General features: G+C 47.1%; 1 protein-coding gene across 5 annotated transcripts in view; it reads left to right on the forward strand.

The window, feature by feature from the left end:
- The first annotated feature begins 562 nt into the window (after window positions 1–562).
- The window catches only part of ABCG1 (ATP binding cassette subfamily G member 1), an 84,531-nt gene continuing 61,339 nt past the window's right edge, over window positions 563–23,754 (forward strand). For 2 of the 5 annotated variants that reach the window (XM_082461118.1, XM_082461119.1), the window contains exon 1: window positions 563–2,170. In XM_082461118.1, the coding sequence (XP_082317244.1) occupies window positions 2,021–2,170 (150 nt within the window). In that variant the 5' untranslated portion in view covers window positions 563–2,020. Of the gene's footprint in view, window positions 2,171–17,582; window positions 17,765–23,754 lie in introns of those variants that run through there. The other 3 variants (XM_082461121.1, XM_082461122.1, XM_082461120.1) reach the window with 2 other exon arrangements.

The following is a 23,754-nucleotide window of genomic DNA, read 5'->3' on the forward strand; positions in this document are numbered from 1 at the left end:
TATATGTCCATGCCACTCTCTCAGTTCATCCCAGCTTACCCTTCCCCTTCCCCGTGTCCTCGTCTGTTCTGTACGTCTGTGTCTTTACTCCTGTCCTGCCGCTAGGTTCATCAGAACCACTTTTTTTTTTTAGATTCCATATATATGTGTTAGCATACGGTATTTGTTTTTCTCTTTCTGACTTACTTCACTCTGTATGACAGACTCTAGGTCCATCCACCTCACTACAAATAACTCAATTTCATTTCTTTTTATGGCTGAGTAATATTCCATTGTATTCATGTGCCACATCTTCTTTATCCATTCATCTGCCGATAGACAGTTTGTATTTTTTACAGATTTTTTTCCCCTGTAATTGATATGTAGTCTCATAGCGTTGTGGTCGGAAAAGATACTTGATATGATTTCAATTTTCTTAAATTTACCAAGGCTTGATTTGTGACCCCAGATATGATCTATCTTGGAGAATGTTCCATGAACACTTGAGAAGAAAGTGTATTCTGTTGTTTTTGAATGGAACATCCTATAAATATCAATTAAGTCCATCTTGTTTAATGTGTCATTTAAAGCTTGTTTTTCCTTACTTATTTTCATTTTGGGCGATCTGTCCATTGGTGAAAGTGGGGTGTTAAAGTCCCCTACTATGATTGTGTTCCTGTCTATTTCCCCTTTTATGGCTGTTAGCATTTGCCTTATGTATTGAGGTGCTCCTATGTTAGGTGCATAAATATTTACAATTGTTATATCTTCTTGGATTGATCCCTTGATCACTATGTAGTGTCCTTCTTTGTCTCTTGTAATAGTCTCTATTTTAAAGTCTATTTTGTCTGGTATGAGAATTGCTACTCCAGGTTTCTTTACTCTGTTTACTTTTATTATTATCCTGTAGACCTTGATGAATTACAGTTTTTGCTGTAATTGTGTTCAATGTGTATTATGAAAAATTCCACCATGTTCACAAATGCAAAATCTATCATCTGACTAAACGTGGGAAATACCTAGATTTTACACTTGGTCAATCTGTAGACAGACAGGTAGTGGGTGCTTTTTTATGCCAGTAACCTGGGAGGGAGCAAAACTGCCCTTTAGTAACCTCACTCGCTTCCTGTTTTCTACAGTAACAATTACACTGGGCAATATTATTACACATATAATTGCATCATGCCTATTGTATAATAATTCTCCTTGTAGTATGAAACAGAAACTGAATCATGGTTTGGGGTTTGGGGTTTTTCACATGTCTACAGTGGTGACAGCTCAAACCTGCCCTACATAAGGCAGGGGCTTCTTCCCTTTATTAGTTGCAAGATAAATATACTTCACCTCAGAGGGGTCTGTTTTGCAGCAGAAGGGCTCCTTGGGAAGTGTTTATATCTAAGCTGTGGGTAAGTCGCTGACAAAATGCATTTTATGAAAAAATGTTTAATATAAATTCATGGAGTAAATGTAACTAACTAGATGTGTATCAGGGAAAATATGTCATGTCTCCTAGTACACGCAGCCAACAGGAATTTGGAATTTAAACTTTGATGTAAAGTGTCTGAGACTTAAGTCAGCCAGTCAACAAATATTGGAGAGCCTCCTAGGAGGCAGGTACCTGCTAGATGTTGGGGACCAGTGAGAAACAGTCAGAGTGACTCCATCCTCTGGATCCAGAGACCAGTGGGGGACAGAACAAATGTGTAAATTCAGATGAGTTAAGAGTCAGCAAAAATATTTTTTTCCAGGTGTATTGAGAAATCATTGATATATAACATTATATTAGTTTAAGGTGAACAAGATAATGCTTTGATATAGGCATAGACTGCAATATGATCACCACAATAAGTTTAGTTAACGTCAGTCACCTCACATAGTTACAGATGCTTTTTCTTGTGATGAGACCTTTTAAGATTTATTCTCTTATCAATTTTCAAATATACAATACAGTATTATTAACTCTAGCCACCATGCTGTACATTAGATCCCCAGGACTTATTTATCTTACAACTGGAAGTTTTTACCTTTGTCCACCATATTGATGTCTTCATATTTAATACTGAAATGTGTCATTCTGAGGTTGGTGACAATGTTCCTTTGTACATTTATCCACATACTTTTTCTTTGCAGGATATCCCACACAGCAGTTCATCATAGGAGGCAAAGAAGAATAAAGCCACTTGGCCAGATGGTGAGCAGTGAAAGCAATGGAGGAGGGAGGAGGGGGGGGGAGATGGAGGGTCAGGGTCTCAAGATGTGGAAAATGTTAGATGCATACGAAACACCCTCTCTTCTTGGCTCCCAGGCACCTTAACTACCCTATCTTATTCAACCACCTCAGTGGTACTCTTTTTATTCCCGTTTTACCGATGAAGATGAAGACTTTGAGAGGTTAGGTACCAGCTCAGCACCACAGATGACCAGTGATGGGGCTGCCATCCCACCCATGGCTGTCTGCCTGCAGATGCCTGGGCGTGGGTGCGCGTGTGTGCGTGCACACACACACACACACACACACACACACTCAGAGTTCTAGGGAGGGGGAAGAGCATCATCCCTGGTCTTCACCTTCTCAAGCTGACAGTTGACAAAGAATGGTCACAAACAGGCCCTTGCCCTGCAGCCCAGTTGTCTGGTTCTGGGTGAGCTGAAGCCCTCTCATTCTGGGTCCTCTCCCTGTTCGTCTCCAAAGCTCCTCTACACACTTTCTTGCTCCTCCACACTCCCCCCACTGCCAGAGTGGCCTCACTCAGGACTGTCCTGCGACTTGAAAAAATTAATGTTTGTACTTTGAGACAGTTGTAGTTGTAAGAAAGAACACAGAGAGATCCCACGTAGCCTTTACCTTGTTTCCCCCAGTGGTAACACTTGTAACACTGTAGCACAGTTTTATCACAACTGGGATGCTGACCTTGATACAGCCCAGACACAGAACATTCCACGCCCACAGAGATGCCTCCTATGGCCCCCTTATAGTCACATCATCTGTGCTTCCACTCCAGCCCCTCCTTAACCTCTGACAGTCAATAACTTCTTCCCCATTTGTATAATTTTGTCATTTCAAGAATCTTACATCAGTGGAACCACACAGTGTATAACCTCTTGGGATTGGCTTTTCCATGAGAATTCTCTGGTGATCCATCCAGGTGGTTGCATGTATCAATAGTTGATTCCTTTTTATGGCTGAGTAATGTTCCATGGTGTGGATGGACCACACTTGGTTTAACCATTCACCTGTTGAAGGACATCTGGGTCGTTGGCAGGTTTTGGTTATTACACATAAAACTGCTGTAAACATCTGTGTACAGATTTTTGTGTGAATGTAAGTTTTTGTGTCTCTGGGATAAATGTCCAGTAGTGCAATGGCTGGGTCGAATGGTAGTTGAATGCTCAGTTTTTGAAGAAACTACCAGACTGCTTTCCAGAGTGGCTGTATATTTTACGTTCCCACCACCATAAGGTACTGGTGATCCAGCTTATCTACATACTCCAATTTGGTGGTGTTGCACCATTTTTTATCCTAGCCATTCCTATAGGCGTGTAGTGTCATTTAATTGTGATTTTAACTTGCATTTCTTTAATGGTTAATGATGCTGAACTTCTGTTCATGTGCGTATTTGCTGTATGTATATCTTTTTGGGTGAAAAGTCTATTCATGTCTTTTGCCCATTTTCTAATTGGATTGTTTGGGTTTTTTCACTGTTGAGTGTTGAGAGTGCTTTATACATTCTAGATACTAGTTCTTTGTTGGATATGAGGTTTAGACCTATTTTCTCCCAGGCTGTAGCTTGTCTTTTCATCTTTCTAACAGCGTCGTTGTCCAAATCAAGGTTTTTCATATTGATGTAGTTCAATTTACTAATATTTTATTCCATGGATCATGCTTTTGATATGTAAAACCTCCTTGCTTTGCCCTAGATCCCAGATTTTCTCCTACTTTTTTCTGAAAAGGTTTATTGTTTTACATTTAAATCTGTGATCCATTTTGAGTTAATTTTTACGTAAGGCATGAGACTTAGACCCAGTTTCTTTTTCTTTCTGCCTATGGATGTCCAGTTGCTTCAGCACTATTTATTGAAAAAGCTGTCCTTCTTCCACTGAAGTGCTTTGAACCTATGTCAAAATCAGCTGGGCATGTCTGTGTGGGCACAGTTCCAGATTTCCTATTCTGCTCCATTGATCTTTGTGTCTCTCCCTTTGCCAATACCAAACAGTCTTGATTCCTGTAGCTATAATTAGTCTTGAAATCAGGTAGAACAATTTCCCCTACTTTATTCTTCTTCCATAAAAAATGTTTTAACTATTCTAATTCTAAGGCAAAGTCTTTTCCAAAAATTTTAGACTACTCATGTTTATGTCTACAAAAAAAATGTTGGGATTTTGATAGGAATTGTATCAAACCTATATATCAATCTGGGAATAATTGACATCTTTACTATGTTAAGTCTTCCAACCCATGAACATGATCTGTCTCTCCATTTTAAAAGATTTTCTTTGATTTCTTCCATTACCATTTTGTAGTTTTTAGTACACAAGCCCTCTACATGTTTTCATTAAGTTTATTCCTAAGTATTTACTTTTGTTTGAACAATTGTAAGTGACACACTATTGTTAATATCAGTGTCCATAAGTTCATTGCTAGGATATAGAAATAAAATTTATTTTTGTACATTTATCTTATATCCTGCAAGCTTGCTGGTCTCACTTATTGTTCTAGGGGTGTTTTTGTTGATTCTTTAGAATTTCCTATGAAGACAAGGATGTCATTTGCAGATGGAGACAGTTTTATATTCTCCTTTCCAATCTGTATGCCTTTTACTTCTTTTTTCCTTACCACAGTGGCTAGAACTTCCAGTGCTATGTTGAATAAGAGTGGTGATTGCATTATTCTTGATCTTAAGGGGAAAGCATTCAGTCTTTCACCATTCATTAGAATGTTAGCTGTAGGTTTCTTATAAATGTCCTTTATCAAGTTAAGGAAGTTGCCCTCTATTCCTCTTTTCCTGATAGACTTTTTTAAAAATATAATAAATGGGTGTTGAATTTTGCCAAGTGGTTTTTCTGCATCAAATGGCAAGATCATGTGATTTTTCTTCTTTACTCTGTTAATACAATGTACTACATTAAGTGACTTTCAAAAATTGAAGCAGCCTGGTGTGCCTAGAATAAACCCCACTTGAGCATATACTTAAGTTTTAAAATATATTGTTGAATTCTACTTTCTAATATTTTGTTAAGAATTTTTGCATCTACATTTATAAGGGATATTGGTCTGTAGTTTTCTTTTTTTCATACTATAATTGTCTGGTGCCAGAGTAATACTAGCCAAATTAAATGAATTGGGAAATATTCCTTCCTAAGCCATCTGGGCCTGGAGAGTTCTTTATTTGGTGTTTTAAAATTATTAATTTAATTTCCTTAATAGTTATAGGGTTATTCAAATAACCTATTTTATGTTCAGTGAACTGTAGTTTTTTGAGGAATTGGTTCATTTCATCTAAGTTGTCAAAACTATGTGTGTAGAGTTATTGGTACTCTTCCCTTATTACCCTTTGGATGTCTGTGGGATATGTAATGATATGCCCTGTTCCATCTTTAATATTGGTAATTTGTGTCCTCTCTCTCTCTTTTTTTTTTGTCAGTCTTGATAAAGTTTTGTCAATTATATTGATCACTTCTAAGAACCAGCTTTGTGTTTCATTGACTTTCTTTAATGTTCTTCTATTTTTAATTTCATTGATTTCTGCTCTTATCTTTATTATTTTCTTTTGGCTTATTTAGCTCTTTTTTTTTCTACATTTCTGAGGTGGGAGTTTAGATTATTGATTTGAAACTTTCAGATTATTGATTTGACACTTTTAGATTATTGATTTGAAAAAGTTTCGTTTGGATCAGAGAACACACTCTGTATAATTTCAGTTCTTTTATGTTTGTTGCGGTTTGTCTTATGGCCCAGGATAGAGTCTGTCTTGCTATATGTTCTAGGAACATTTGAAAAGAATGTGTATTCTCCTGTTGTTGGGTGGAGTGTTCTATATATGTTACTGGATCCTCTTGTCCAGTGGTGTTGTTGAGTACTTCTATATACTTGCTGATTTTCTGTCTAGTTGTTCTAGCAATTATTGAGAGAGAGGTGTTGAAATGTCCAACTGTAATTGTCGGTTTATCTATTTCTCTTTTCAGTTCTATCAGTTTTTGCTTCACATATTTTATAGTTGTTTGGTTCATGCATATTTAGAATTGCTATATTTTCATGGTGGATTGGTCATTTTATAATTATATAATGTCCCTTTCTATCTCTGGTAATTTTCTTTGCCTGAAGTCTACTTTATCTGGTATTAATATAGCCATCCCTGATTTCTTTTGATTAATATTTGCACGATACACCATTTCCATCTTTTTACTTTCAAGCTGCTTATAATATTATATTTGAAGTGAATTTCTTATAGATAGTATGTAGTTGGGACATGTTTTTAACACACTCTGCCAATCATTCTGTTTTTTTTTTTTTTTTTTAAAAGCAAGCAAATTTTTTTTTATTAAGTATAGTTGGTTTACATAAAGGGAACAATTTTTTTTTTTTTGATGGATATAGTGGTTCTTTTTTATTTATTTATTTATTTTTGGCTGTGTTGGGTCTTCGTTTCTGTGTGAGGGCTTTCTCTAGTTGTGGCAAGCGGGGGCCACTCTTCATCGCGGTGCGGGGGCCTTTCACTATCGCGGCCTCTCTTGTTGCGGAGCGCAGGCTCCAGATGCGCAGGCTCAGTAGTTGTGGCTCACGGGCCCAGCTGCTCCGCGGCATGTGGGATCTTCCCAGACCAGGGCTCGAACCCGTGTCCCCTGCATTGGCAGGCAGATTCTCAACCACTGCGCCACCAGGGAAGCCCCATTCTGTTTTTTTGATTGATGTAGTCTATTTACATTTAATGTAAGTACTAACATGGTACGCTTAGGTATGCATTTAAATTTTTGTTTTCCCTGTGTTCTCCCTTTTTCAATGCCCTGCTTTCTTTTTTATGCTCTCATGTTTATTGTTATCTATATAACTCCTTCTTGGGACTTGAACATTTTTAAAAATTCCATTTTGATTTATCTATAGTGTTTTTGAGTGTACCTCTTTGTATAGCTCTTTTACTGGTTTCTTGGTATTTTATTACATATACATGACTTATCAGTCTACTGGTGTTATAGTTTTATAAGTTTGAGTGCTGTGTAGAAATCTTACCTCCCTTTATATGTATTTACTCTCCTTTGTTTATAATATAATTGTCTTAACTATTTACACACATTTAGAAGCACATCGGAGAGTATTACAATTTTTGCTTTAACCAGCAAACAAAATTTGGAAAATTCAATAGCAGAAGGAAAATCCACCTTACTTACTCATTTTCATTTATAGTGTTCTCTCTTCCTCCTTGATGTGCAAAGTTTCCTTATTTTATCATTTTATTTATGTTTAAAGAACTTCCTTTAACTTTTCTTTTATGGTATGTCTACTGGTGACAAATTCTCTTAGTTTTCCTTCATATGAGAATGTCTTGATTTCCCCTTCATTCCTGGATATTTTTCCTGGATATAGGAATCTGAGCTGGCAGGTTTTTTTCTTTCAACAAGTGAAAAGTGTTGCGCTAATTCCTTCTGACCTCTATTATTTTTAATGAGAAATCTGCTGTCATTGGAGTGGCTTTTCCCCTCCGGGTAACATACCATGTCTCTCTCACTGCCTTCAAGACTACTTCTTTGTCTTTAGTTCTCAGAAGTTTGACTATAGTGTGTCTTGTTGTAGATTGCTTTAGGTTATCATGTTTGGAGTTCACCCAACTTCTTGAATCTGTAGGTTTCTGTCTTCTGCCAAATTTAGGAAGTTTTTTGCCATTATTTCTTTGAGTACATTTTCAGCCTCCCAACCCCCTTCTGGGACTGTCAGATCTTCTGTTAGATCTTCTGTTATGGTCCCACAGGTCCCTCAGACTCTGCTCAATTTTTGTACAGCCTATTTTCCCTATGTTGTTCAGACTGGGTAATTTATATTGTTCTACTTTCCAATTCATCGATTCTTTCCTTTCTCCCCTCCATTCTGCTGTTGAGCCCATCCACTGAGTTTTTCATTTTGGTTATTGTATTTTTCAGTTCTAAAATTTCCATTTTATTCTTCTTTACATCTTCTATTTCTCTGCTGAGACTTTCTATTTTTTCATTTGTTTCAAGTGTGTTCCCAATTGCTCACTAAAGCATTTTTATGATGGCTGCTTTTAAATCTTTGTTGGGTAATTGTGACATTTTTTTCATCTTGGTGTTGGTGTCTATTGATTGGCTTTTATTTTTTTTCATTTAAATTGTGATTCTCTCTCTCTCTCTTTTTTTTTTAATGTTTCTGAAAAGATCTTTATTCCAACAGGGCTCTTTATAGCAGTTAATTTTTTTTTAACATCTTTATTGGAGTATAATTGCTTTACAATGGTGTGTTAGTTTCTGCTTTACAACAAAGTGAATCAGCTATACATATACATATATCCCCATATCTCCTCCCTCTTGCATCTCCCTCCCATCCTCCAAATCCCACCCCTCTAGGTGGTCACAAAGCACCGAGCTGATCTCCCTGTGCTATGCGGCTGCTTCCCACTAGCTACCTATTTTACATTTGGTAGTGTATATATGTCCATGCCACTCTCTCACTTCGTCCCAGCTTACCCTTCCCCCTCCCCGTGTCCTCAAGTCCATTTTCTACATCTGTCTTTATACCTGTCCTGCCCCGAGGTTCTACAGAACCATTTTTTTTTTTTTTTTTTTTAGATTCCATATATATGTGTTAGCATACGGTATTTGCATTTCTCTTTCTGACTTACTTCACTCTGTATGACAGACTCTAGGTCCATCCACCTCACTACAACTAACTCAATTTTGTTTCTTTTTATGGCTGAGTAATATTCCATTGTATATATGTTCCACATCTTCTTTATCCATTCATCTGTCGATGGACACTTAGGTTGCTTCCATGTCCTGGCTATTGTAAATAGAGCTGCAATGAACATTTTGGTACATGACTCTTTTTGACCTATGGTTTTCTCAGGGTATATGCCCAGTAGTGGGATTTCTGGGTCATATGGTAGTTCTAGTTTTAGTTTTATAAGGAACCTCCATACTGTTCTCCATAGTGGCTGTATCAATTTACATTCCCACCAACAGTGCAAGAGGGTTCCCTCTTCTCCACACCCTCTCCAGCATTTATTGTTTGTAGATTTTTTGATGATGGCCATTTTGACTGGTGTGAGGTGATACCTCATTGTAGTTTTGATTTGCATTTCTCTAATAATTTGTGATGTTGAGCATCCTTTCATGTGTTTGTTGGCCATCTGTATATCTTCTTTGGAGAAATGTCTATTTAGGTCTTCTGCCCATTTTTGGATTGGGTTGTTTTTTTTTTGATATTGATATAGCAGTTAATTTTAGAATTAAAATGAGCAAAAATTCAAAGAGTCACGCTCCAATTATAAATCTCTGTTATCTAAATTGTGATTCCCTTGGGTTTTAGATGATGAATGATTTTTTATGGAAACCTAGTTATTTTTGGTATTATGTTACAAGACGCTAGATCTTATTTAAGCCTTCTGTTTTAGCTGGCTTCTTCTGACATCACTAGGGCAGGGGAGGGAGAAGGAGCACTGCCTCATTACTGACAGGTGAGGATAGAAGTCCAGGCTCCCTGTTCAGCCTTTTTTGACATCCAAGGGAGGGACTCCTCGTTACTGCTGGGAAGGGCTGGAGTCCTGGCTCTCTACCTGGTCACCACCCACACCTCCCTGGCTGCGAGAGGTGAACCTCATTACTGCTCCCCACATGCTATCCACTGGCATCATGGGCATGGGGGGTAGTATTGTGTTCTTGTTACCACTGAACGGTGGTGAGAGTCCTGAATCTGCTGGGTCTCCTCAGCCACCACCCCCGTGAGAAGGGGAGGGGCTCCTCATTCCTGCCAGTAGGGGTGTGGTCCAGACTCCCTGTTTGGCCTGCTCTGACACCATTTTAACTGGTGATGGGGCAGGTTTTGGTGCCTCATTACAGCTTGAGGAGGGTGGACATCTAGACTCCCCCTTCATCTTTGCTGGTGTGGGTGGTACGGGGAGCTTATTGCATGGTATTTGGCTGGAATAGAGCAGTAATTGGCTACCAATTTTCTATAGTGCTAGGCTGCTCCTTTTCTATTCCCGTGGTGAGAGAGGACAGTCTTTTGTGGGGGCTTTTGTTGTTCGTGTCCATTGGCACTTCCAGGTTATTGCTTTCTTCAGCCGTAAGTCTGAAGACTATGTGGCAAAAAGAAAACCCGGGACCTCACCATCGTGTGCTTCCTTGGGTCCCAGGGTCCTGACCACCCTGCCTTCTCCTCTCCACCTTTCAGAGTCTCCTTGTGTTTGTTTGGCATAATGTCCAGAGTTTTTAGTTGTGTTGGGGGGAAGAAGAGAGAAAAGCATGTCTACTCCATCTCCCTACTAGCTTGCCTGTGACTTTTAAAAGATTGAACTTGGACTTCTTGTAGCTGTCTCCCTATTTGAAATAGGTTTGGGTTATTCTCAACAAACGTTTGGCAGCTGTAAAAAAGTGGAAAAGGTGCTCAGCAGGAGTCGGGAGAGCTGGGTCCTTGCCTGGGCATCATGGCCCTGGGCATCAGGGCCCTGGGCAGGTTTCAAAGCTCATGCTCCATCTCCTTATTTTCTGTGGCAGGAAATAATTTGCTGAAATAATCTCTGACACTGATTTCCCTGCTCCAGCTATTTTCCCTTCCCCTCCCTTAAAAAGTAGCCAAGACTTTTTTTTTTAATTAAATTGATTCTCTCTCACCCTGGGGACTTTTGAGTTGCAGGGCTCTGCCCAGAAGTTTCCAAACATGCAGAAGATAACCTCCCTAACCAGACTTTTGCTTTCAAAAGCCAGGGCTCAGCAAAGTGACAGCCAGGTCTTCCTGGAGGGGAGGGGATGGGATGGAGCTGGGGCTCTGGAGGGGAGAGGCAGGAGGTAGAGGAAGCATTTTCCAGGCCTGGAGAGGGGAGAGGTGGGTGGGCAGACGCCAGGAGAGCTCAGTTGTCTTGTGGAGGCAAGAGGGCTTCTGCCCGTGGCCAGGATGCTGAGCACACTGGACTTGAGCTGTGGTCTTTGGAGGCGTGGAGAGTCTCTTTGTGTCCCGGGCGGCATGGCCTGTCCTGCATCTGCGGCTTGGGAATCAAATTCACACGTGTTCCGGTGATGGCATCTGCCCTCCGATCCCGCAGGGGTAATGCATGTTACAGCGTTTTTCAAACCATTAGATGGCATCATCGAATGGATCTGGGTAGGGGTTGCTTTGTAGGATTGAGCACATGGAGTCTGGGAGGGCAGCTTCCCAGAGAACAAGTGGGTGCCCAGTGGCCTGGGGGTTCCAGCTATGTCCCAGCTGGGACCTTTTGTGGGGGATGGGAGGCCTCTGGTAATTTTCCAGGGTCCACCTCTGAGACTTCTCTCCTAATCTTCAGCTTTGAAGGTCATCTCATTGCCAGATGCTATTCCCTCTTCATTTGTCTCCTGCGTCTTTCCCACCACTCTGTGTTTCATGCTAACAGAAGAAAGCAGAAATAATCTGTTTGCAATGGTAAACTTGCCGCTTGCTAACCTAGTTTATGAAATACTTACTTGCCTTGTCCTCTCCCTCATTCATCTCAACCTTGCTTCTTACCTTCTGGGCTCTTCCCTCTCTCTCCTTCCACTCTGCAATGCACTCTCAGCCGATGGCCCCTCCTCTGCCCCCACCTCCTGGCAGGCTGGGGAGGGAGGGGCCCCTCTCTGGAGCTGGGCTAGCGCCCACACGTGATGGAAGCAACTGGGTGGAGACAGAAGCTGGAGGAGTCAGGAGGGCCAGCAAACTAGGGATCAAGCAAACCACAGAGAGGGAAATAACGTTGCTTTAAAATACGCCAATTTACAGAGTCCCCATTTAGTGTGTGACTTGACCTCAGGCTGTCACCCTCCCTGACGGACTGTCTCTGCGTCTGTCTGCTCAGCTGCTCCCCTTTCTACCCTTTCCCCGTCAAGGGCTAAGGCACCTATTCTTACCACTTAAGGGTCTTTTTTCTCTCCCTCCCCTCTCTTCCTTCTTTCCTGTGTTCCTCCCTCCCTCCCTCCCTCCCACCTCCTCTCTCTGTCTTTCTCATTCTCTCTCTCTCTTCCTTTTTAAAAGTGGAGGCAATGGCTTCTTTGTGAACAGAGCTAGAAAGGGCCTGATGGCCACTAATTCTCTGCTAACACAAGTAGAAGTATCAGAGAAGCCGAGAAGGCAGGGGCCATGACCCGAAGGCAGGTCTCCAGCCCAGACAAGGGCAAGTGTCCCCCAGCAACGCCTCCGGTACCTGCTGTGTTGTCCTGAGCCTGGGGATATAATAGGGCAGGGTTCCTCCCCACCCCCCTGCCTCCCAGGAATCCCCACCATGTCTCCCAGCACCGCCAGCCTGGGGAAGGGACTAGCCCCTCTTTATTACTGGCTGTGGCGGCACCAGATTTTGCTTTCATTTGACTGAAAACATTTACTTTCAGTGTCAGAGCTTTGGGTTGTAAAAAGCAAGCAAGCAAACAAACACTTCCCTACACCATGCCTCCAGAATCAAGTTTGGTGAGGCTTTGGGGAAAGAAATCCCATAAACCCTCATATTGCTGCAGTGCAGGGGTCGACGTGGTGAGAGGAGCTGGGGATGGGGAAGGGGGACCAGGCTTCTGTGGGTTTTTATTTTCCTCTGGGAAATGGTGGGGTACCAGAGAAGTTCCCCTGATGGAACATTGCAGGGCAGGCACTTTCCACACAGGGGGCTTCATGCACACTGGAAACAGCCAGGCTAGGGGGCCCAGAGGGATGGGGGTGGGAGGTATCGACCAAATAGCTGATGAGCCGGGACAAAATCCCTTACCAGGCACCGTTCTTGGGGCTGGAGATCCATCAGTGGATGGACATTCCTGCCGGTGTGGAGCTTACATTCTCAAGGGGTATGGTGGGCAGTAAGCACCATCAATAGTAAATTAATTATGTGATACGTGATGCCCAGATTACAAGGGGGCATAGCATTGGGGATGAGGCAGTTTGGGGGGATGCAACTGCAGATATCAAGTCTCTAGGGTGGGACACCTGAAAGGCTGACTCCAAAAGGGCTGGACTGCGGTAAACCAAGAGGCCCCTGTGGCACCAGTTTACCTCTGGCAGGGTCTCCCTTAAACTACACAGCGAGAGTTCCTCTAATGATTTACAAAATACATTGAGCTCATGGAACAAGTTAAAAACATACCCAATTTAGATAAGAATGTCAGCTTTCCAATCTCTCCCCGTTACTGTCTGACCACACCTGAGGCCTGGTTTCCCCCATCTCATCCACCCTGGGTTCCCAGCATTGAGGCCGGATCCCAGTGAAGCAGGTACTTCTGTCTGCTGAAAGGCATGGCTGAAATCGTAGGTCTTGGAAGGAAAACAAAGCTCACGTTGGTGGAGCTCTGCAGTAGAACAGAAGAAAGTCGGCCGAGCAGGGTCCACTTAGGTTAATCACTTAGGTTAATTCAGAGCTGGCCACCCTGTAATCAAAGAAGGCTCAAGGTCAAATTATCGAAAGCCAGATCACCCAGATGTGAAGAAGACTGTGTTCATTAGATTCCTTCCTAGCCAGCTGGGAGCGGGGAGGCCGGGAAGTCATGGGATGTGCCCAAAGGTTCCTCTGGAGGGATCAGAGACCTTTTGTTCTGGACCTCCAGTGTTGGGGCCATCCAAGATGCCAAGCCATGCTCACCCCCTGTGGCCAGCTCCCTGCAGAAGTACACCTGGGTCAATCCACAGGCCTGCCGCAAGGCCACCTGGACATCTGATTTACCTGAACCTGCGCCCCTTCCCCAGGCACCAAGAGCGGAATCCTTGCACCAGAGACGAAGTCCTAAGGGTGTTCCCTCCATTTCCCAGCCTCGGGGGCTGTATGTCTGGCATAGATAAATTGGACACTCCTTAACATGGAATTTGGGGGATAAAGTGCACACCAGGCAACTGAAACTACACGATTACAAGGAAAGTGAATTGAGTCGGCTGCTGATTGAGTCCACTGACCTGCTTGCTCCCAGGACATCAGGCAGTTGGTTCTGCAGCACGGAAGCAGGTCCTTACCAACAATTTGAGGGAGCAAATGCTCATTAGAGAGCGGAGGAGTTACCTGGAGTAGGTGTTCGGTTGTGGACCCCAAGTTTCACAGGGGACACTGAGAAAACGGAACTCACAGAGAGAAAGATGAGCAGGAAGAAGGGGCATCTTTTACAGAACAATGTCGGAGGGACCAGGCATGTTTTGTCCAGGGAAGCTAAGGCCTGGAGAGGAATATGGCGCCATGACTGAAGAGCTCAAGGCCTGTTGTGTGGAGGCGGGGCTCACTGACACGGTGGAACACAGAGCCTTCGGGGCGACAGGGAGTCCCATTAGGCACAGGGACAGCTCCTGGCAATGACAACTACTTCAAACTGGTACGGGCTGCCCTTTGAGGCAGAAAGTGCTTTCCCACTGGACATTCTCAAGCCCAGCCTGGTCCACCTGCCTGTGATGTCCTGTCGAAATTCCTGTTGGGGTTGGGGTCTGGACTGGGCAGTCCTGTGATGAGGCCCTCTTATGTTTGCCTGCTTGGCACCCACATTGGGCTCTGAGCTCCCCAAAATGGCCTTGAGGAAGCACCCATGTCCCAATCTTTCTGCATGTTTCCATTAGGGCCGGCATTCCCTTTGGCCTGTTTGGTTCCCTGGGATTCAAGCCGGGCCAGTCAGTGTTTAGTTCCCCCCTCACTGGGCATCGTGGCTGGTTGCCAACTGATGAAACCCAGTCCCTTAAAACCAAGTTCCTTTACCAAGTTTAGGATTCATCTCTCTATCCAACACTTTATCTCCTTTCTGTCCCCTCTGACCTCAATCTTGTGCTAACAACACTAATCACCAGAATCAGATGCTTAAGGTTGCTGTTGCCCATAACATCGTTAACGTACTAAACTTGCTATTATAGATTCATCATTAACGTACAAACTCGGGTTGTTTCTCCAGGGCAAGGTAAGCTCACAGACCCCTGAGCTGGGGACCACCTGCGACACCCTGACTCCCGAAACCATGATTCAGAAATGTCACAAGAAGAGGATTCACCTCAGCTTCTTTTTTCTTCCCCTTAAACACATCCCCCAACCCAAATACCAGGTGGGAGTGGCTCTGAGGCTTGTCTCCCCTTCCTTCGCTTGATGCCCTGCAATTAATGCTGTACTTTCCTTCACCACAACCCAGTGTCAGTAGATTGGCTTTGCTGTGTGGCAGGCGAGTGGACTCGAATTTGGTTTGGTAACACTGATGGGATGCAGGCTTGGAGCTGCCAGGAGGGCCATGGTGACAGCCTCGCGGACCAAAAAGCCAGCAGATGGAAGGCAGAACCATGGAGAGAGCTAGGGATCAAGGGACGAAAACCCAGAATGGGTGCTTGGTCCTGGCAGGCCTGAAACCAGTGTACCCTGAGCCTTCCCTTTAGCCATTTGGAGCAGAGTTTTGGTCACTTACAACCAAAAGTCCCAATAGCAATGTCACAGATCCGACCTACTTTATCATTTGCTTATTCTCAGCTTTGGCGCAAGGGGGATAACATTGGTAAGGATTGGAACTGGAGGGCTAGCTATGTGCCATGCACAGCAGAGAGCACTTGACAGGCACTATTTCCCATGTGGCTGAGATGATTATTACCCCAACGTATAGATGTGTAAGTGGGACTCTTTCCATGCCTGTAAGTGGAAAACCAGCAGCTCAAGCCACGGCAATAAGGACCCACTTTATCACTGTCTGCCCTCTCTGGCTTCATCCTAGGCTCTACGTATTGTCCCCCTGGCCATTCCCAGGAGCCCGGCGAGCATCGCCTTACACTTCTGGTTCCTGACCAACCACTGACCAGATCACATGGTGTAGAACTGGGGGCAAGGGGAGTTCCAGAAGGAAATTCTGAACACATTCCTAGCAGCATGGAGAATGGATATTGGGCAGAGAATAGATGCCAGTGCAAAAGGACCACACTGCCACTTGTCCCAGCCACACAGCTGGGCAGTGACCAGCCGGGTTCTCATAGAGAATCTCTCCCCGGCCGCGTTCTGTGTCTTTCTCCCCTGCTTTATGTCCCATCTGCCCCTGGAGCAAGTGGTGGGCTTCAGTGTTGGCCACCAATCCTGGGTCCCAGAGATGAGGCACCTCTGTCTCTGCCTTTTGGCCTAAACTCTCCCAGGGAGGTTTGTGGATTTGAATCCTCTTTCCAGGGCATTCAGAGTTTGTTGGCCTCCCTGTTCAGCACATTTAAGGCACCACACAGCCCCGTGGGCCCGGCATGTAGAGGGTGGCACCTGGAAATGCAGCAGTCAGATTTCCTAACAATAGAATAGAGGTAATGCGTGGACTCTTCAAGTGAACTATGCAGACAAAAGCAGGGTCCTCTCTCTCTTGAAATCATACATTATACTGCCTTAGCCTCCTTTGATTTGAGGGGAGAATTTGCCTGTGGTCATCAGGCTGTGGTGTGAAGCCCTCCTGCCTGGCATGAAAAGCCGTGCTCTCTTCCTAGGTGAGGAGAAGGACAGGGGCTTTGCTCATCTGAGGAGTAGTGGGGAGGGGTGATCCAGGTGTGCTGGAGGGGAGAAGACATGCATTCCTACCTGCGGTTCCCACATGCAAACCACTGAATAAAAGCATTAGCCTCTGAGATTGGGAGTAAGGAATGTCTTATCACCATGGTTACCGGGAAATGGTCCCACTTATATATAATAAAGGCTTTAGCAGAGGCCAGGCCATCTGATGCTCCCATCTGAGGCCACATGACAGGGTGCCTGAAGTGTCACTCCTTATGAAGTTACATGAACACAGCTCTGGGCCAGGTGCTGGGCCACGTACTGGGAACATCGTGTCTGAAATTAAAAAAAAAAGGCTTTTCTCTTTTTGTTGGGGTCGGGGGATGGGAGCCAGGGGAGGACAGAGGCCTGGGCATCTTCACCTAGTCACCCCTTTGCTACCCAGCACTTGGCTCTGCGTCTGGCACACAGCAATGCTGCATTAATGAGTGAGTGTGCTGCCTCAGTATGGGAGTGCCACCCCAGATATGGAGCTGAAGTGGCGGGGGAGGGGGCGTTGGAGCGGCCATCTCTCCTTTAGTTCTCACGCTCCTACGTGGCAGAGAGATGCCCAACAAGGAAAAATGTGCCCCTCCACCCTCCCCCGCCAGACGCCTCCCCTGGCCCCCCCTGGCCCAGCACTGCAGGCTTTGAGGTGGCAGTCCTGGAGGGGGACCCCCGCTGACTGACCGCAGGGGGCCCGGGGTCGCTGGCCCAGGCCCCGCGAGTTTCCGAACTCGGCGCCTCCGGGGCCGGGGCGGACCCTCGGCACCTGCCAGGCCAGGGGCGCGGGCAGCGGGAGGAGCCGGACTGCCTGGAACTGGGGCAGCCGCGCCGCACGGGAGCAAAACAAGAGCACGCGCACCTGCCGGCTCCGCCCCGCCCCTGCGCGCCGGCCAATCGCCGGTCGTGGGCGGGTCCGACGCGGGCGGGTCGTGGGCGGGGCCGGGGCCCCAGCTGCGACCGGTGCCGGAGCCGGAGCCGGAGCCCGCGTCGGGCGCAGCCACCGAGCCTGGGGCGAGTGCAGCCTCTTGCCCGCCGCCCGTCCCCGCCGCCCGCAGCCTCGTCCCCGCAGCCGCCGCCCCCGGGGCATGGCCTGTCTGACGGCCGCTCTCTCGGTCGGCACCGCCATGGTGAGTGAGCGCATCCTTCGGCCCCGGGGCTTGGTTCTGTTCTCTAGAAGAATAAGAAACGCACAAAGACCCGCACCCGCACCCTGACACCTGTCCCCCGAGCCCCGGGAAAGGCGCCCGACTCCCATCGCCCCCCGCCCTGGCTACCTGGCTCCTCGGGATGCCCCTTGCAGCCGAGGATGCGGGGAAGGCGGAGGGGCCAGGAGAGGCAGGGAGGAAGGAGGCCAGCAGCCCCACAAGTGTACTGATGGCCTTGACCTCGTCTGCCTCCGGGTGAGGGGCCTGGGGACCCGGAGTGTACTGGCGCGGGGCGGCAGCCTGGGCCAGAGGGAAAGGGGGCCCCATCCCTGTGCCGGCGCGAGGGGCCAGAGCCTGGGGAGCGGGCGCCTCTCGCGCTACTCTCCGGAGCACCGGCACTGTCTGGGGGAACAAAAGAGAGAGGCGGTGGAGAGCCGGAGCCCGCGCTGCCCCTTCGCCCTCGGGGACAGCCTCTCCCGGACCTGCTCAGGAGGGGGCGGCGGAGTCACGGGGAGGCACATGAGGGGCGAGCCTGGGTACCTCTGGCCACATGTCTGCACCCTGTAGAGAGAATAGGGTGGGGACAGAGGCACGCATCTCACTTCTCCCAAGGGTGCCAGCTCCGTAGGGGGACCACCGGCTGCAGGCGCATTCTTTGCTAGACACTATTACAGTAAGTGCTCTTCCTCTGAGTGGTCAAGAGTCTCCTCTTGCCCCTTTAAAATAGCTCCATAAAGTCACATTAGAAAAAAAAAAAAAAACAAACTAACCATCCTCTCACCCATCCTAGGGCCTTTCATTTCTATGCCTAGCGCGCCGACAGTGCAGTTAGGCACCTCTGGACCGATTTCAGGTCATCTAAAGTACAGATAGAAAGCATTCCGTATTCCAAGCCCTCTCGCCCTCCCTATCCATCCCCCTTCTATCCTTTGTCTATGTATTTACTATCCTGCTAGTCACTTCCCATGAGCTGTAACCCCACCGTGCACATCGGGTTTTCACCTCCACCCCTCGCCTTTATTTCATTTTTAGCATCCTGTATTTGAAGTCAGCAGGGCTCAGCAGGATTTGACCGACAGTTACCTCTTGCCTTGAGCTCAAGAAAAAAAAAAAAGTAGCCGGGTTTCTGCGCATGCTCTGCTCTGACAACTGCATCCTATGATTCCAAACAGGTTACTGTAGAACATACCGAGCCTCGGCAGCTCATTATATAATGATTTTGTGTAAACCGATAGAATGGGGCCTCGGACACATTAAGCAGGTTGGTAGAGCAGGAAAAAGCCAGGGGCAGGGGGACCCACAGGCCGGGTCCCATCTCTGGGCATGTTCTGCCTTTATGACAGCTTCTTCCATATAAGAGGGATCAAAAAATAAAAGAGGCAGTCCCCTCCTCATGACATTTGCTTTTATCTGGTTGCATGTTTGGGTAACACTTGGCCATTCTTCATTTTACCCGTGTTCATTTCTTTGGGATTCCTAAATGATGGTGGTAATGGAAAATGAAGGAGGTTAGTATTGTTAGTTGTGGGTAAAGAAAGTTTCAGGTCTTGGAGGTACTGGGTAACTAACTCTTGAAGCCCTTTCAAAGCTGCAAAAGTAGCTCATAGATGTGGGACAATAATGAAGCAGAATGTTTTAAGGTACAGGTGTTTCTATGTCAAGATATTTTGGATGTTACGTTATGGTTTGAGACAGCCCCAGAACTCAGGTGTTTCGTTTGTATGGAGGTGCTAATGGCTGAGCTCATTTTTTCAGAGAATGTTGTTTTGTGTGAAAACCATTCTCCCTGAAAACCTTGTGCTGTTGTTTTTTTTTTTTTTTTTTGAACAGAAAGCCTTATTTTTTTTAAAAAATTTATTTATTTATTTATTTTTGGCTGTGTTGGGTCTTCGTTTCTGTGCGAGGGCTTTCTCTAGTTGCGGCAAGCGGGGGCCACTCTTCATCGCGGTGCGCGGGCCTCTCACTATCGCGGCCTCTCTTGTTGCGGAGCACAGGCTCCAGACGCGCAGGCTCAGTAGTTGTGGCTCACGGGCCCAGTTGCTCCGCGGCATGTGGGATCTTCCCAGACCAGGGCTCGAACCCATGTTCCCTGCATTGGCAGGCAGACTCTCAACCACTGCGCCACCAGGGAAGCCCTGCTTTTTTGTTTTTAATTTAAAAAATTCTACCTAAGTCATAAACAGAGCCCTTGGGAGATACCCAGGATCCTAAACTTTGCTCTGCGGTCCAGCCCGGGGCTGGCTGCCAGGTGTGAGTCTGGAGAAGGCGCCTTGGAGGATGGAAGAAGCACCCACATGGTGTTTCGGAATCCCTGAGCTGGGCCGGGCAGGGCAGGCAGGGGCTCCCAATGGGACTGGTATTTGGAGCTGTTAGAAGCCAGATTTTGGAGACAATGAGGTTGGCATTCTGAGTGACCATGCCAGTGACACCTATCCTTTGCTTAGTTAAGGGCGTGACGTTTGGGTTCTTTTCCCTTAGGCGGTGGCCTTGAGGATTCTGGAGCAGTACGTTTTCCTCTTGTGTGCCCAGGGTCCCAGGGAGGGATCTGCCCTTCAACTGCAGGGTCCGCTGGTCTAGGTGGGCACCATAGCTGGCAGCAGTGAGAGAAGTGAGAGAGAGTGCATGCCTGGAGCCTGTGAGTTCCCCTTGGCTTTCCTCCCTTCCCCAAGATGCTGTGGGGAAAGTTTCTATCTCCAACTGGACTTCCTGGGTAAAGGAGAGTGAAGCAACCTCACAATGGCTCAGGGGCTCTCTGACCATTAGAGACCCTCCCCAGCTAAACAAGCATCTCAATATATTAGCATTCAAATGGAAGTTAGTGCCCAAGAAAATATTCTTACCAACAGCAGGGAGAAACAGTCCAAATAGGGTCTCCTCTGCATTCAACACCTATGAATGGACTCACTAGTATTTACCACTTATTATGCAGCACAAATTGTGTGTGGAAGGGGAGGTCAAAGAGAATGCTTCAGCAAGATAGGGAAGCAAACAAAGAAAGGGAACGAATGGGGAGGGAGGGTGTATTTGTTTCATCTTTAATGAGCTCAGGAGGCTGAGGACAAGCTAGCTGTAACCTGCATCGCCAGCGGCTCTCATCTGAGGATGTGCTTCCAGAGAGCTGGTCTATTTTGGGGTGGCAGCCACTGCCACCCATCAGACAGGATTTCAGGATTTTATTAATTGGACACCCATGGCGGAAAGGTGGGTGATGGCATGCACCGCTTTGGTGTCGGTTGCTTTGCGGGTATAGGGTTGTGTGGTTTCCCCATTCTCTTGTGGATTTCCCTGTAAGGGCTGGGGGCTGGGGTGACCCAGGGTCCACCACAGCTTGCCTACAGAAAGCCAAGCAACGTCCCGGCGCTGCTGGGGACTGTTTGGGAGGACCAGTGCCGGCAGGGAAGCCGCACAGAGCTGGACCCCAGCTTGGCTGCTCCTTAACGGTGGGGTCTCAGGCAGGCGAGGTGGTCTCCTTGTGAAATGGAGCGGAAGAGGGTCATACCCCACCCGGCCCCCGCCCACGGAGAGCTGTGGAGACAGAGGAGGAGTAACCTGTGCAGTCTGGAGTTTAAGGAGCGCATTGTAATTGTGCGTTGCTGAATGAATAGTCGCTACTGTTCATAATTGCTTACCTACTACGCGGGAGGTATTATAATGCAAAACTGTAAATATAAGTACGGGCCTCTGGCTTCACTCTCTCGCTCGCAAATCAGTTTACTCCCCCAGCTTTGTCCCACTGGCCCGTCCACTTGTCTCCCTCCCCACTGCCCCCCGCCCCCCCCCCCGTGAAGGCCACGCACCCTCCCCACTGCAAGCTGCTGCAGGAGTCGGTTCTCACCGGCCCGCTGGTCTGCTACTTCCGCCTTGAGATGCCTGCGCGGCCCCGCAGAGACCTCGGGATAAAGTGCACATCCCCTAACAAGCTTTGCAAGCCCTCCACCGTGCGGACCCCGTGTGCCTCGCTAGTCCCACCTTGTTCCAAAAGCCCCTCCCCCCCCGCCCCAGATCAGAGCTCCAGCCCCTGAATTTCACATCTCCAGATGTTCCGCTCTCTTGCTGCCGAGCCTTTGCACATGCTGTTCCCTCGCGGGGAATGTCGGTCGTGAACGAGCACCCCTTCCCCACCCCACCTCGCTAAGCTCAGCTTACAGTTTATTTCCGCAGAAACACCGTGTATCCCCACCCAGGGCCCCCACTGCATTGCGTGACCCTCGTGGGTCCCTGCATCGTCTTGTTCTAGCTCTTGCCCCTTGGTATTGAAATTGCTTGCGGCCCAGTCTTGGACTTGAGCTTGCTGAGGCCACAGGCCAGGTCTGTCTGGCTGACTACTGATCCCCAGGGCTTTATCTGGGCTGTGAGTGAGTGAGTGAGAGGATAGATAGGCTTGGAGTCTAGACGGGCAAGTCAGACCCTCTTCATAATCCAGGTCTGGCACCTGCTCCAGCTGGCAGGTGGGTGGAGTCATGGCTGTGCATCCCTGTATTCGTGTAGGTTTCTTTAAAGAGGGAAGACCCGACCTGTCCCTGGGCTTCCTCGGGGTGACGCGAGTGGTGGGTGCTGGGGGAGGGTGTGGATGGTCCAAGGTGGTTGGAGGTGGAGGGGGCCACGCCCTGGGGAGGGGCTGCTGGAAGCTCCCGCCCCCAACTGAACACAGGGCAATTGGCTCTCCCGGCGTTAGAGCCAGTGCCCCGGCAGGACGTGGGTCCGGAAGCAGACGTCTCACCTTTCCAGGTGGGGGTGAGGATGGACTTTGGGGACCAGGCCTAGAGCTAACTGTCTCACCCATTGCTCTGTCCACTACCCACCCCGCCCCCAGCAAAGCCAGGATTTGGTGCTTCCGGGGGCCCTGTGGAGTCAAACGGGGTTATAACCCTGGGACGGCAGCTCGTGTTCCCCAAGAGCAAGACAGGTGGGCCCAGGGATGGCATTTGGTGCTGCTCTGGGTGCTGGAGCTGCAGGTGCACGTTCTTACCCGCAGGTCAAAGCCAAGAGCGTGCTGAGCTGGGGCAGGGTCTCCGGTTGCTCCTTCAAGGGGCCCTGACGCAGAAGGCACCAGACGAGCCCGGATGCAGAGGCCGCGCCCTGCAGCGCCCTCCGGGGAGCAGGAGAGGCTCGTTCTCAGCCCAGGCTCTGAGAAGGCCCGTTGTCAGGCTAAGACAAACCTCCCCAATTATGCGGAGGGTGCACGAACCTACTCCTGCTTGTGTTTGAAGCATTTCTCATGCTCGGTGCCAGCGGCAAACCAAGACTAATTTTGTCAGAGTTTTACTCCGCACTTGAATTTTTAGCCACAGAATGTTAGAGTCAGTGAGCTAAGACTTGATGCGGTGAAGCTTTCCAGAGGTAGGAGATGCCTGGGAGGTGTGTGTCTTTTTCTTAAACAGCAAAAAGCAACATTTTCAAACAGCACAAGAACCGGAAACCCCTGTGCCCACAGCTCCCCATCCCCCTATTTGTGTTTTAAAGATTCAAAACCTCCAAATCGTCCAAGGTTTCCACGATGGAAATAATGTGGAATAATAATAATGGAAATCCTCTTCAAGGATGCAGTCACGTACCCTCAAGAGGCCACTCTAACGCGGGGGAGGGCTTGTTCAGGTCACTAGAGTTGCTGGAGTTTATAAGGATGCTTACGAATGATCCAGTCTCTGGTTTTGTTTTAGCTTTTTGTTGGAAACAATAACGATCAAAAAACCATCAACTTTAAAGAAGTACCTCACAACCTGTGGAAAAATAACAGTATGATGTTATTTAGAACAAATAGCAGTATGGCAGTGTCTCCCCAGTCCTACGGCCATCAGAAGGGCCTGACTTATCAAAGGTGGTTGTCCACGGGCTCTCCGGATCAGGCTGACTGCCTTCAACAGTATGGAGGAGTGTCGCCAGAGGCCCACGCTTTTGGCACTGTGGAATGTTCTGTCTTGATTCAAGAGGCAGCTGGAAAAAGCACAGCACATTATTCATCCACCCCAGGG

This window comes from Balaenoptera physalus, assembly GCF_965194825.1.
Source record: "Balaenoptera physalus genome assembly, chromosome: 4".
Taxonomy (NCBI): Eukaryota; Metazoa; Chordata; class Mammalia; order Artiodactyla; family Balaenopteridae; genus Balaenoptera; species Balaenoptera physalus.